The sequence below is a fragment of the Ammospiza nelsoni genome, chromosome 10 (assembly GCF_027579445.1).
Source record: "Ammospiza nelsoni isolate bAmmNel1 chromosome 10, bAmmNel1.pri, whole genome shotgun sequence".
Taxonomy (NCBI): domain Eukaryota; kingdom Metazoa; phylum Chordata; class Aves; order Passeriformes; family Passerellidae; genus Ammospiza; species Ammospiza nelsoni.
In genome coordinates, this window is record NC_080642.1 from 4397471 (window position 1) to 4412735 (window position 15265).

The following is a 15265-nucleotide window of genomic DNA, read 5'->3' on the forward strand; positions in this document are numbered from 1 at the left end:
TGCTTTAAACTTCACTGCTCCTGCACGAGGACAGAAACAGCCTGTGCAGATGAGCATGAAGTATGTGAGAGCCCTGAGCCCTCTTTAAGTGAGTGCAGCACTGGGGAATGTCACACCATCACTGGTCCCCACTGGGAGCCCCTGGGAGCCCCCCAAACCCCACTGGTGGCCCCTCCTCAGGCAGCAGCACTGCCCTGTACTCACGTGAGATGGTATATAGATATCATAGGAGTTCCCAGAATCTACATCAATCACATGGAAACCAGTGTGGGATCCAAAGATGACCTTCAGCCTCTGACCTTCCTCTACAGTGAGATCCACGAGCAACGGCTTGTGCTGGAGATCTGCAAAAGACTTTTATAATCCCTTCCATGAGCATCACAGAAAACCAGCAAATCCCCATTGCAGCAGCCTGATATGCTTTTGAAATCATATTTGTTTGACTGTGTTTCCTACTAAATACATGGTTATTTATACTGCTGCCTCTCTGTTCCCCTCAGAGGGTATTCAGTCATCCCAGCAGATAAGTGCCCACCCTTGCCAAGCCCAGCTCTCTCTCACAGCAGCCTGAGGCCAACACAAGGATTTGGTCTCTGAAGGAAGGAGACAGCTCAATTTTACATGAGTGTGTGTTCAGTCTCTCTCAGCAGAGATCTGTGACCACCCACCTCCTGTGTTGGCAGGGATCACTGCTCTGCTTTGGGCAGCTGAAATGAGCCAGTTTAGCACAGACCTACTTTCCCTGCTCCATCTAACCTGCTGCAGCAAGGCTGGGACCAACCCCAGCCAGGTCCAGATCAAGCACCATGGCTTGGGTGCTCAGGATAGTGACACAAACACCTGTGGGAAGCTGGATCCCAGAGCATTTGATGCTGCTGAGCTCTCCATGTCACTGAACCCATTTACTCTGGCTTCTGTTCAGAAAAACCAAATGTGACCTAATACTGCATAAGTCCATGTGTGTTGGAAAGATGTAAAATGAGATTACTCAGCATGAACATCTCCACAAGGCATTGCCCTTGTGACTCTTCTCTGCACAGAGCTTGGGATGCAAAGTGCTCTGAAGGAATAAGCACAAAATACCCACTGACAGGTTGGAGAGGAGGAAGGTCTCACTGAGGAAACCAAGGCAGGTGAAAAGAGAGGAGAAAAGAGAAAGAGTGGGTCACTCTCCCAAACTTTTTGTCTTGAAACAGAATCCAAATTGCAGAAGGGGAGAGGACCTTGCAAAATGAAAACAGAAAATCATGCCAACCTATTTTTGTACTGTATGTTAAAAATTAGAGGGAAAAAAACCCACCAAACACAAAAACCTCACAAAAAAAAACTCACCAAAATCCCCAACTCAGTTTTATTCATGTGCATTACATCAGCTTTCTGAAAATTCCTCAAGTAAAGCCTGCTAGCATAAACTAATAATAACACTTCATTGTTGGCTGCAAGCAGAACATTTCCAATCTTTTCAGGATCCCATCTCCCATGCCTGCCAGGCATCCTGAGCAGCTCAGCTACATAAGCAAGATGCTTTTCTGCTCTGCAGAGTACAGAAACATCATGTATTTACAATTACAGAGTATAAAAGACAAACATACCTTAAATGCCATAAACTTGTGATATGGTTTAGGAGCCCAAGCGTAGATCTCTACAGCGTTCTTTAAGGCAATCACCAAGAACTTGATTCTTTCATATTTCACTAAAATTAAAACAAACCCAATTTTAGAAACATTCACTTTCTTCCTACAAATCTCCAGAACAGCTTCTCAGGCCATCCCTCTGTTGATTCTCATTACATAGAGCCCACCTAATGCATAAAGATGAATTCCAAATTTACTCCTGGCTATGGTCTTTTAATATCAAATTGTCAGGTCAGACCTAAGGCCAGAGAACAAAACCACATCTCTTCAGACATTTATTTCCACTCACCAACTTTGTAGTGGATGCATCCCTCCAGGTCCCCAACTGTGATCCAGCCCTGCTTCTTCTCCACCTCAGGGTCGTTGTGTAAAATCCTGTTTCTCAGCCAGGACAGGTAGTACACACGCAGCTTGTTCTTCTTTCCTGTTGGCAAAGCAAATGTCCCTGTCAGAGCAGAGCATGCTTGCATGGACCATCCTGAGGTTTCAGTGCTTATTTTCAGTCACAAGATGATAGAATTTAAGGCCATTTCATGATAAAAGTAATATAAATAGTAACTGAAAATAATAATTTAGTTGTTTTGGGATTTTTCCTTGGGAAGAAATATATGGGAAGTGAAGCCCAGAGCTCTGTCTTGCAGGCTGCAGGCAGACAATGGAAAAGGTAGGCTTTTGATTCCCACAGGCTGGAAATATTCCTTTTCCTATAAATCAGTGTTCACAGAGGGATAGTGGGGCTCAGTGGGGCAGTGATCCCAAAGCTCCTACAGCTCAAAGCTTATCCAACCACTCAGCTACTGGGTTTCTTTCGTTCCCTCTCCTTCATACAACATTAATTCCACCCTGGAGATGAGGCAGGAGCTCCTTGGCCTGCGACAGGCACTGCTGTTAGCCAGCAAGCCTGGGCTCTGCAATGCTGAGGGGCTGCCAAGTTTCTGCACTGCTGCCTGCTCTTGGATGGCTGTGACAGGGCTGCAAAACCCCTGTGGCTGCAGAATCCCTGTGGCTGCAGAGCCCCCATGAGCCAGGGACAGGACAGAGCTCACACTGAGCCTGGTGAGATGAGACCCAAAGGACAGACCCTGTCTGCTCACAGGTTTCCTCAAATCCCCAGGACTCATTCTCAGCTTCATCCTGGAGTTTGGTGCTATTCCCATTCCAGCTGTACTAAACCCCTCATCCCTACAGCTGGATCCCAAAACCACAGAGGAGCTGCAGAGCAGGTAAAGGATGGAGCAGTGAGTTTGGAGCTCTGGCTGGATGGGGCGAGCAGGAATTTGCAGGTGAATGCAGAGCGAGGCCAGAAAGGAAACAGAAGGATGCTATCAAACAATTTCCTCATGAGCACTTCTCTTGCTGCCCTCTGTGAGCTTTGTTGGACAGGTATCAGCAGGAGAAGGCTCTGCCCTGGCTGTCACCCATGTGCTCCTCAGGCTGCTCTGCAGGAGGATGCTGGATGCTCTCCTCAGAGACTGGACTACAGAGGGTTTGGGGTTTTTTGCCAGAAATCACCCCATGAACCTCATATGAGCACTCTGGAGCTCCCAGCTAAACACAGAGATGGTGAAAAGCCTGTGGCCCTCACAATGCTTGGGACAGCCCAAGCACATCTGTGGTGTGAACTGGAAATCTAAAGCCATGGATTACAGCTCCCTCAGCCAGAGCCAAACAGACCCAAGCAGAGCTCTCTGTCCCCTCAAGCTGTGACTGCCTCCTCTGCTGGGCCACCTGCCTGCATCCTGCACCTCCCCTTCCCTGCTCAAAGAGACTGGAGATGAAGTGCAGTCAGCAGGTGAAGGAAGCAAACTGCTGAAAGCAGATTAAACTGATTTGATTCCAGAATAAACCAGGTCCAGCTCCCCTGGGAGCTTCCCTCTGACACCAGTGAGCAGGTTCTGTCTGAGCTGGAGCCACTCAGGGCTTGCACAAGGCCCAGCAGGTGAGTGACGGGGTGAAAGCACGAGAGAGCACCTGATATTGTCACGAGGACGTTGAGGCCCTCCAGGACGTCCATCTGCTGGAAGCGCCGCCGGTTGATGAGGTTGTAGACCTTGCCCTGCCCGCTGCGGTCCAGCAGCATCAGGCCATTCTCCGTGCCCACCAGCAGATTCACACCTGGAGAAGAGAACAGAGAGCCATGGGTGCCAGGAGCCAAGGACAACACCCCGAGCTCGTCTCTGCTGCCACCAGAAGTGTGACCGATCCAGGGACAGGAAGGGTCACTCTACAGCGCAGGGGATGCGACCCTTGGGGCACGGAGAAGTGTAGCCACGATATTTTCTGAAAAATCCCTTTGCTAGGATTTTTCCTCCTGAGAAGCTGAGAGGCCTCAGGAACAAAATGTAAACAATGATTATCTGCTGCTGTGGAATGCAACAGGTGCATCTGGGATTGGTCTCATGTGGTTGTTTCTAATTAATGGCCAATCACAGCCCAGCTGTCCGGACTGTCTGGCCAGTCACAGGATTTTGTTATCATTCCGTTCTTTCTCCTTGCTTGCTAGCCTTCTGATGAAATTCTGTCTTCTATTCTTTTAGTATAGTTTTAATATAATATATATATATCATAAAATAAAAAAATCAGCCTTCTGAAACATGGAGTCAGATCCTCATCTCTTCCCTCTTCCTGGAACCCCTGCGAACACCACCACAGAGAAGGGGCCAAGCGGAGGCAGGGGCACATTCCCACACATTCCCACCCATTCCCAGCCCCTGGGAGCCACAGGGAGTGCCCAGGGCCTACCCCAGAGAGCAGCACAGAGGATCTCGGAGTTGAAGCGCTTCTTGTACTTGCGGATCTCGGGGGTGTCGCTGTGCGGGCGGATGTTGGTGGGGTTCACGTTCACCACCGAGATCTTGCGCGCCTCGTTCAGCTTGGCCTGCTCCTGCCTCAGCAGCTCGCTGGTGAACAGGGCTGGAAAGGCAACACAGGGAGGGGTGATGGGTTAAACGCTCTATCACCTCTGTTTTGGGATAGAATGACAATATTTGGTTTATTTCTCCATGGAGGAGTCATCGCTGTGTTACAAGGTATTAGTTTGCCCAAGCAGACTGTAGGGTGGATTTCTGCTGCTCCCTGTTTCCTCCCAGATCTTTCTGGGGGCATTTTGCTGGAGAGGAGAAGAAGTTGGATGGGAGCTGGAGAGGGCAAGGACACACACACCAGCTATGTCTGGATGTCTGGAGTCATTGAAATGTGAGAAGTTCACTGGGGTTATTCAGGCTCCTTGACATGCTCTCCCTCCCATCTCAAACTGGCCTCATTGGCTCTTACGATTAGCAGATGACTCTTCATCCTCATCTTCATCTTCATCAGTAGGTGAGGTCTGATACACTCTGGTGTCCACAAAGGGGGTGAAAGAGGCTTTGGTGCTACTTCCCATACCATACTAGAAAATGAACAGCAAGAGAGGGCTCAGTGCATAGAAATAACACCTGTGTACATCTAAGACTTTCTAATTAGCAAATGGTGCCTGCCTCTGCAGTGCCCTTTTTGAGCCCTCTGTGAACATCTGCTCCTCCTCCCCATAACTAATCAGAAGCAAATATTAAATTGGATTTCTGAGTGTTTGTGAGCGACAGAAAACGGGAGGAGCAGGGCCTGGCTCCGCTCTCCCCTCACAGGCAGAAGCACAGCCATGAGGACAGCCAGCAGAGAAGCCACAGGGCCAGAGGCAGAAGCCAAGGCAGGTAAAATCCATCACAGAATCATTTAGACTGGAGCAGACCTTTAAGATCATCAATCCACCTGGTAACTTCTCTGCATGTCACACACATGCCTTAAACCTTCTCTGGGACATCAGGCAGGTGAGGGTTTGCTTTTCCCACTTTCCCATTCCTGCTGAGGTGGTGCTGGGAGTCCCTGTGAGGCCTGGGGCAGCTGGCACAGCTTTTTAAATTATCCCCAGCATTTCAAGTGGGACTGCAGAAAGGGGCATTTCTAAGTTAACAAAACTTAACCTGAAGGTATGGCAGGAAATGTCAGAGCCAATACTATGCTGAGGGAATCTGGGGATGAACAAACTGCAGTGTCACACTGCTTTCTTTTTAAAACCATTGCTTTAAGGCAGAAAACGAGGCTAAGACCTCCTTCCAAGCAAAAGGAAATCCTTGTCTTTGGAGTCAAAGGGACGTGAATTTCCCCTTCTTTGAGCAGCTTATCCTCCCTACTCCTGCATTTACCCAGGACATGCTTTATGGATGAGCTCAGTTTAGAGCTGCAGCAGCAGCAAACCCAGCTCACTCTGCAGCACCACTACAGCTCGCGTTTTTCTCCTCTGGGACATTCATTGTCCTTCTTGTGAAATAAATCTTCCTCAGCTTTCACCCAGTCACCCAGCCCAGGCTGCTCCCTGTCCCTGTGTGACATTCCTGCCCGGGGAGATGTGCCATGGGGAACACCACCACCACCCTGGCACATCCCCACTGAAACCAGGCTGTGCCTGTCCTCCGGTGAACCATAAAGTGATTCAAGGGCACAACAAACCACGTGTAGGAGCAGCTTCGTGGCTCGTGACTTTTCCCAGCACTTTGGGGCTGGCATCCATGGGTGAGCCAGCATCCATGCCAAAATCAGGCTGTGCATCCTGCTTCCCTCCCAGCCCTGTTCCCTGACAGCCTGGCTGTTTCCATAGAAACAGGATGGATTTCTAAGCAGAAGAGGGTAACTGAAGGAGTTAACAGCCTGCAGCAGGGAAGGCTGTGGGCACAGATACCTCTGCTTTGTGCTTGTCTCCTATCCAAGAAATACACAGATTCTTTCCCTGTGCTGAATGTCTTTTCCATAAAACAATGGCAATTTAAGGAAGAGAAGATTTCAGATTTTGCAGGGACTTCCAGCTGAGAGCCAGGTGCTTTCCAGCAAATATATTACAAAGAAACCCCTCATCCCAATGCACCGAGCATTTTTCCTTGCTCAGATGCAGTTATTCTCCTCAGAAGATGACATTTTAATAGCATCCAAGGCTGATATTTAAATATTAAGACTTCATCTTCCCCCAGGTCCTGTTCAACAGCCTATAAACCTGTGTGGTGGCTTACAAAGAGCATCAAGCTGCAGGCTGAAGTCGTGCTTGCATGAGTCACCTGGGAACCCTTGAACAAAATCCCTAAGTTTCCACTCACACCCACTCCCTGCTCAGTCAACTCTAAAAATACAATTTTAGAAATGGAGAAGATCTTTTTGGTTGATATTCTGTAAATGAATACATTTAAACTCAATCCTAGGCTGCATTTCAGCCCCAGGATGACTGTGGAAGGTGTTACTTTCAGGATCGACTCTCTCATTCCTGTTTTTTATGCCAATGAGGAAACAGATAAAAACTTGAGGTCAAGTCAGGCACCATCTGTTCTTACGTTTTATCAATGCCCAATTCCAAGAAATTTTTATTTTTATACTGCTCGTAAAAGTACACCATAGAGTGAGAACACCATTTCTATGAAAGAACATAGGATGGCAGAACTTTTGATGTACAACCTACCAAATGAAACAACAACATTAAATACAATAGCTTAATTAGCACCAAATGGGTTGAGTTCTCATGGGAAAAATGAACTGTTTGGCTCCCACAGCTAAGGATGGTAAGCTGGACACATCAATTCCCTTGGTTTATTTGTCACATCTTGTACTAAGGCTTTTTACACTTTATTCAATTTTAGTGTTCAGTCATGTGCCCATAAAACACCTACCAGAGAGAAACATTTTGCCATGACAGGAAACACATGATTTTAGAAGTGTGCAGGCTTCTTCTACTCTGAAGAACAATGTGGAATTTTGCTGGCTTTGGTTTTTGGTAACTTTTCAGCCATGACAATTATCAGAGGTGGCACAGATGGAAGCTGGGCCCAGTTGAAGCTAATGGCATCACTGGCTCTCACCACTTCCTTTTATATCCAAGTGTCAGAAAAAAATGGGGCTTTCTTACCAGTTGGCAGCACTGGTGTCACACCACCAGAACTCCAGCTAGTGGGCTTGAAAGACCTAATAAATCCTTCTCCCATCAGCCACAGACCCCTATAGCAGTAACCCATCCGATTCCCTCGCATTTCCACTACGCTCACCCACGGGGACCAGAAACAGAGCGAGGGAAGAGCCAAGAAAGGCAGGGAGGAAAGCAGGAGAGCCCATCAGGGGGCAGAGATGTTAATCCTTGATTTACAAGCAGTGCAAAGGAGAGAGAGGAGCCCCCCAGCACGTACTTCAGGCACCGAGTCCATGTCCTGCGCATGCGTGGAGACTCGCCCCAGGGCCTCGGTCGGCGTGCCCGCCGGCGAGTGGCTTTGCTGCACCAGGTCAGGCAGGTTGATGTGACCTGCAAAGCCATTGCTGGCTGCGTGGCCAGAACGCTTTTTTTCACCAGAGGTCTGCAGAGACACAAGGCATGAGGAAGAAAGAGAAGGGAGGGGGGAGGGAAGAGAAAATAGAAGGGGAAAAATCCAAACCAAACGAAGTTGTCGGCAGTCCCGCGGCTCCCAGAGCAAGCGCAGGAGAAGGACCCTCTCTGTTCCATCCCCATGCAGCCTGGCAAGCAGCAAACCAACCCCCCCACTCCAGAGAATTAGACAGGATTAATGACAAAGTCAGTGCAGAGTAATTAGCCACGAAACAGCGAGAGAGGCCTGGTCACTGTTGGTTGGAGATGAGGAACTCAGGGCAGATTCTGTGCTTGCCCCCATGGGTGCAAACCCCATGGCCAGCTCTCCTCCCACACAGCCACTGGTGACACTGAGCCCTCAGCCAGCCCTAGCCTGGACAGCTTTGCACAGCTATGGCAAAGAGCAGCCTGACTGCAAGTGCCAGCACAGCCCTGTCCATGTTTCTGTGACCCAAACCAGCAGTGAACAGCAGCAGCAGGGCGGGAGGGGCAGAACCACCAGCAGCTCGCCCTGCACAGGAGGTTCCTTGGGTTTCCACAGGGTTGTTCCCCTTCCTTTCCATCCCCTCCCTGTGCAAGGCAGGCACTGGGAAGTTTCTCCCTTCCTAATTTATTTTGCCATTTTGATGGATCTCACCTACCTGGAGCACATCAATGACATTGTTACAGAGATTTACCCATTTACTGGGATTTGTGGTAACTTTAACTGGGCTCACCAAGCCTGACTAGTCCTGATGACATTTATCTTTTGATTGCTCATTACCATCACCTTTGACCACACCTTGCCATTCCACCAAAGAGTGAAAAGCTCTTTTCCCAAAGCCCTCTGACCTCTGTGAGCTCATCCTCTGATGGTTATGGTGTGAGGGGAAAACAGTAAGCACCCAGCACAAGGCTGCAGTTTGGATTTCTTATCATGCTTTCTCCTCCCAGTGAGGTTTTCCAGCTGCTTCTCTTGCCCATGCCTTTCAAACCATTCTGCATCCCAATTCTCATCCCAATTCCCATCCAGCCCTGCTGGCACAGCACAGGCTTTACTGTTGTGATGCTGAACACAAGCTCATTTCAGGAACAACTGCCTGTTACACAGGGCCTTGTTCTCCCACTCACCCACAGCACCCTCCCTGATTTAGGGGTGTGCAGAGCTGTGGGGATCCCTGCTCTGAACAGCTCCATCCCACTGAGGGATGGGGTGGACTGTATTATAACCCCTCCAAAACTAATGGAGAAAGGCAACAAACATCCTGTAACTTCTTTTGCTAACTCATTCCTCTCTTTCAAACTTGCATTTATATTTTTCATTCATATGTGAATACATTAGATAAATGGAATTAAGAATTAAAATGCAGCTCAAGTCTTGTGTGATCTAAACATCCCTCCCCTACAATTGCAGACTCCAAGCTCCCTTCCTTCCTTCTCCTCTTCCACCTCCCTGATGTGCTGGTGGCAGAGCCACTCCCCTGTTCCATAACCATGAGGACCTCCTGCTCTCTCACCAGAGGTCCAGCTCCCCATCTGCACTTCCACCAGCATCACCAGAACGTTCCAGCAGCTGGCAAGTCGAGAAACACCGAGGGAGATCTTCCACAGCCACTGCAGGTGCCTGCTCTGCCTCACTGCTGCAGAACCACCCCTCAGCCCTGCTCCCAGCACAGCCTCACCTCCACAGCCCTGGGATGGGGGCTCACATCCCTCTGGGATGCCCAGTGCCTCCCACAGCCCTGGGATGGGGGCTCACATCCCTCTGGGATGCCCAGTGCCTCCCACAGCACCAGCCTCTGCTGAAAGCCCCCAAACCCTCTACAAACACTGCACGGCTCTATCAGTCCCAAGTGGCAGAGGCTGGGAAGAAGAAGGCAGACTTTGGGCCAGTTCCAAGTGAATTCCCTGAACGCTGTAGATGGAAGGTAACTCCAGCTGCCCGGAGCAATGGTGGGGTTACAGCAGAGCCTTTGCAGGAGCCTCCTCCCCGCCGTGCCCTGGCACTGCCATTCACTGCTGTTTGTAGTTCTGAGAAACATTTGCACTTGTCACATTTGCTCCGAGTGTAAATTGCACTAACGAGCACAATTTACTCCTCATTTTGTGTTCCGGACACACAGCACTGTTAGTTTTTGTGCTTACATGGGCAAAACCTCCTGAAGATGCTCCATGGAAGTGTTTGTTTTACAACTTACCTCCCTCACCATCAAAGTCCCTTCCCTTGAAATATTGCTAAACGTATCTGCGTGGGAAGTCTCGAGCCCGTGGGTTGTCACCATGCCCAGGTTGTACGGCTCGTTGCTTCCAGGAATTCCTGTGGGGCTGGGGACAGAGGGGAAAAGCATTAATGGTGAATATTCCTTTGTTAAACCAGGTGAAAAATCCTCTGGTGCAGTATTATTTCAATGAGGGTAAGGCTCTGTATCTCACAGGAAGAAAAGTTAGAAAAATGTATCCATTTAGATTTATGGGAAATGATAGATGCTGCCAGAAATACAGGGCCAGGGTCAGGTTGATAAAGAACAGATACCAAAGAGAGAGACCATTCTCTTCCTTATCCCAAGGTGTCCTGAGAGGAGCACCGATGAACAGGCAACAAGAAGTGGCACTCCTGCTCTACTTTATATAATTTTTTCCTACCTAAAAAAGCTGCAGAAAACCAAAATTTACTCCCTTTAATTCCCATCTCAACCCCTGAAAAGGAAACACCAGATCATCTGATGGCAAATAACAAGGGAGGGGATGGGGTCTGGAGAAGATGTGAGCAGGACAAGTTGTGTCCTGTAGCTTTCTGCTGTTTCCCAGTGAAAATTCAGCCCTAACCTGTGGTTTCACCTTGAAATCTCCATGATTCTATTTGAAGAAGGAGACTGGAATTTATTAAATTTTAGTACTGCCTAAGACTGACTGTCACAGGTGCTGAGCTGCTCCCATTACTTCACTTGGCAGCCTGGCTGCTTAAATATAACTGGAACAAATCCACAAGCAAACAACCAACACCCCTGGATGATCAGACCTGTTACTCTGCATTTAAAACCCTCACAGACCAATTGCTTCCAGCAGTGTGAGGCAATACAACCTGGAACTCCTGTGCACACCAACAAGCCCCGAGGCTGGTGAGGGAGCCTGGTCGGTGAAAAGCCATAACAACCTGGATTAATCATGGGGTTACTGGTCCAGGGTGGGACCTGAGCCCTGGGGAGACCCCGAGGTGGGACTGGATCCTTGCCTGCATCCAATCAAACCTACAACTGGATGGGTATCACAAAGGCACTCCACACAGCAGCCCACCAGATTCCCTACAGCACCTTCCATGAGGGGAGCTAACACCTCCCTTTAGCTTTTCACCAAAGGATGAGAAAATAGCACAGTTATTATATCTTTAAAATAAGAGAACAGGGCCAGAGGAGGTTATGTTAATTTTGAGACTGTACAGCCAGTGAATGAATGGCTGAGGCAGCCCTGGGGTCCCAAATTTCATCAGTGCACAGTTTCCATGTCATCCTGCAAGAATTCCCTGGCCATGGGCAAGAGCTGGCTGGCACAGCTCAAGGAGAGGGAGCTGAGGGGAGTCATCAGAGTTTTCAGATGGAGAAATGATATCTCCAGAGGTGGATGGAATAAACAATCCCTCCTATCCACTGGGACACAGAGCAAAAATTGATAGGTTGGTTTATCCTGCAGCAGGATAGAGCTGGAATGAAGAGCAGCCAAGTGCTCAGGGAGGATACCCAGGGAAGTTTAAACAAGGGTTACACAAAGATCAGTCAGACGGTGCAGCAGAAGACAAAATTATCTCTCTTGGTCCCACTTTCCAATGACAAACACTAAACACAGGAAAATAAATCTCTGTTAGAAAAAAACACCAAAGTACATCGAGGCTGAACTCGAGCTAAGGTCCCTTTTGAGAAATAAGGGTTTAAGTCAGAGGATTTGCTCTCCTTTTCCCCAGACATGGGGCAGTGCAGCTCTGCCTGCAGACACTCCTGCATCTCTGGGACACAAGGGAGACAGGACATTATGGGACATGTGGCATTGGGCTGGCAGGGGCTGGGGGCATCCAGCTCACTGCTGTCATCCCACACATGTGGCTGCAAGGCATCCAGTGGGATATTCATCCACTGGGAAGTGCTGTGTCAAACCCAAGGTGTCTGAAGAAGGATGTCAGCACAAATTAACCACTCCTGATCAAACTCCTCTGCCATGAGCAGCTTGAGGCCCCTTCTGGCACGCCTGACTGCCCATCCCACTGCTGCACGTTCAGAGCCATCCCTCTGCCTCCTGACCTGCTCCAACCAACTCAAGAGCTCTGATTTTAATTCTTCTGCTGGAAGGAAGCTTCAACCCAGGAGCTTGGCACTCTGAATAACATGGACCCAAGGAGACATGGTCTCCCTGCCACTTAGAGGGCTTCTGTGCTGCTCCATGCCCCATGAATCAGAGAATCAAAGAATTGTTTAGCTTTAGAGGAAAAGGACTCTAAATTCCTTGAGTCCAACCATTCACCCAGCACCATCATGTTCACTGCTAAACCATGTTCCTGAAGCCAGGTATGCCTGTGTCAACTACAACTCATTTAGCAGGAAAAATGGAAATGAACTGATTAAAACACAAATAATCCCCTGAAACTTTCCTACAGCTCCTCTGTGAATTCAGAGGGGCAGGATTCAGATCCTGCTGCCAGGCAGAGCCCTCCAGAAATGCCTCTGCAAAGCACTGGGTGGGAAACCTGAGCAGAGATATTCCAGGAACTCTCTCTGAATGGCAACAGCTCCCTGTGAGTGTTGAAGCTGTGCTGCCCTGATCTGGAGAGACTCAAAAGCACAAATGTCCCATGGGACACAACAGTCTGCTGATCTCTTCATTTCACCACTTCAACCCACCACGACTGACTGTGCCAAGGGCAGAAATCCAAGACAAAGATTCAGGATTATTGTAATCCTGGCTCTACCAGTTGGCACTGGGCAGGACACCAAGTACTGACACTTAAGCATGGCTTAATTTGGGGCAAGACCAGGCTCAAGAGCAGGCAGAATTTAACACATCCATCCCATGGGCACGACCCACGGTGTGGATGAGGTCAGCTGTGCCCACTCTGGCCAAAAACCTGCCTGGCTCATCAGCAGGTATAGCTCCATCAGCTTTGCGCCAACATTCACTGAATACGCAGCAGAAATAGCTCAGTTTTCCCCATTAATTCTCTCTAGTTTGGAACAGGAAAAGCACTCATGTGAGTACATCATCCCTTGCAACCATGAGGCCATTCCCAGTGCCAGCCACCAAACATGGACACGCTTTGGCCATGTCCCTTATCACAGCTACTGCTCCTCCAGGCCAGGACACACCAGGGTTTCTCCTCCAGGCCAGGACACACTGGGATTCCACCTCCATAAAAACACACACTGGGCTTTCATGGCTTGCCCCCCCAAAAGAAAGCGCTGCTCACATGAGCCGTGGGATGTCACTGACAGGCACGGTCCCGTCGTGCGTCTCGTTCTCCCCATCCTCCTCCTCCTCCTCGCTGCTCTCCGACTCCTCGCTGGAGGAGGAATAGTCTGTCACCTTCTTCAGGGGCCGGTTGGTTTCCTCGATGCGCAGCTCCCTCAGCTCTTTGGCTAAAGCCGTCAGGTCCTAAAGGGGATGGGGGCAAGGAAACAAGGAGGCGACGGCTGTTACACTCAGAGCGAGGAGAAGGTCACACACATCTCTCCAAAAGCCAATGCTAACAGCACGAGCAACGAGAAATAGCTTTACAGAGTCGTTACAAACATGAGACAAACGTAGGACAATGTTTGTAGCATGTAGCATTTATTAAACAAAACAAAACTGATTTACGCTCACTGAAAAGTCAATAGCCAACCTCTTCTTTTTCTCTTTGGAACGTGTATGTGCATATATATACACACACTTATATGTATATACACGACAAAATTATATTTGTTGGAAAAGGTGAAGTTCAGTCACCATCATAGTAAACTGGAAAACAACGTCACTTCAAAGATTGGCTCGGAGAATTTCTCCTGCAGGGTTTTCTCTTCTTTCAAACTTCTCAAAAGAGACCCCGTAATGGTATTTATTCTGTAATAAATGCATTTGGGAAGGAAGCAATGACAGCATCTCCCATGGAGTGGTGCAATCCCCACGTCAAGAGCTGCTTCCATGGTGAGTCTCTGCTGTCGGGCGGCTGCCGAGAGGCGGTGAGGAGCACGAGGAGAAGCGCCCAGCTCAGCCAGACTTTGGAGTCACAGCTCTGAGTCAGCCATACGATCAAAAATAATAATAATTAAAAAAAAAAAATCCCTCAGCGGGACCCATTAAGCACTTTATGTGAAATGTGGCAGCCTACAAGCTAAGGGAGAAAGAAACTAAAAAACCAAAAAAAAAACCAACCAAAAAGCCTCGAAACAAGAAAAAAGATAGGAGCAGTTCCAAAGCCTAGTCATAATTTTTCAGTTTACCATGACTTTGATGAGGTCTCAGACCCGACAGTCATATAAAATAGACACTGCTATTTCAAAACAAGGAACATGGCAGGCACCGTGTAGAAAAGAGACTTTTTGTTATCTTACATGCTTTTATAGCAATGCAGGGGGAAGCAGTAGGGCAGAAAAGCATGAGAGCTCGAATTAGAATGGGTTAGAGAACTCTGTTGCACAAGACATGCACATGACGAACAAAGCATTGCAATTGTCAGTCTTACCATTTCTCCCTATATTAGTGACCGAGGTAGGCATCAGTGCATTCGGTCAGAGATAAAGGATCAGGGAGAAAGAAACTCATTGAAAAAGACTAAATTCCACAATTGTCTTACGGCCATACTCTCATTTACTGCATTTCCAGTTTACCGTTCCAGCAGGGCGACTACGGCAATATTAATTATTGTGGCAAAAGGAGCTCCTAAAACCTATCCTGTCGACACATGAAGAGAAGGATGGAGAAGCTCTACGGCTGAGATGCAAACCCAGTTTGGTTTTTAATGGTGAGGGAGGAATGTTTTGTAAGCAATCTGTGCTTTGGTTTCTGATGACCCACGCCTCCCGGCGGGCTCCCACCGGTGACAGCCACACATTCTGCTCCCAGGTCTGCCCTGCCCAGGCTCTGACAGAGAGACTCCCCTGGATTTTGGAGAGTTGGAGAGCTTTGCATCAGACCCAGAAGTATAAGCATCCCAAAAAAGGCTTTTTTTTGTTTTGTTTTTTTTTTTGATTTGTCAATCTCTGTTTCACAGCGGGTATCTGTGATGGGTTTTATATGGGTTGTTCAGCCTGAAGAAGAG

General features: G+C 48.5%; 1 protein-coding gene across 5 annotated transcripts in view; it reads right to left on the reverse strand.

Annotated features, from left to right (window-relative positions):
• TNIK (TRAF2 and NCK interacting kinase) overlaps positions 1-15265 on the reverse strand; it is a 146778-nt gene that overhangs the window by 5209 nt on the left and 126304 nt on the right. For 3 of the 5 annotated variants that reach the window (XM_059479752.1, XM_059479754.1, XM_059479751.1), the window contains 9 exons: positions 13436-13620; positions 10185-10311; positions 7832-7996; positions 4908-5022; positions 4377-4547; positions 3606-3749; positions 1924-2058; positions 1593-1693; positions 205-354 (listed from right to left, as the gene is read on the reverse strand). In XM_059479752.1, coding sequence (XP_059335735.1) covers positions 205-354; positions 1593-1693; positions 1924-2058; positions 3606-3749; positions 4377-4547; positions 4908-5022; positions 7832-7996; positions 10185-10311; positions 13436-13620 — 1293 coding nt within the window. Of the gene's footprint in view, positions 1-204; positions 355-1592; positions 1694-1923; positions 2059-3605; positions 3750-4376; positions 4548-4907; positions 5023-7831; positions 7997-10184; positions 10312-13435; positions 13621-14689; positions 14699-15265 lie in introns of all 5 variants that reach the window. The other 2 variants (XM_059479755.1, XM_059479753.1) reach the window with 2 other exon arrangements.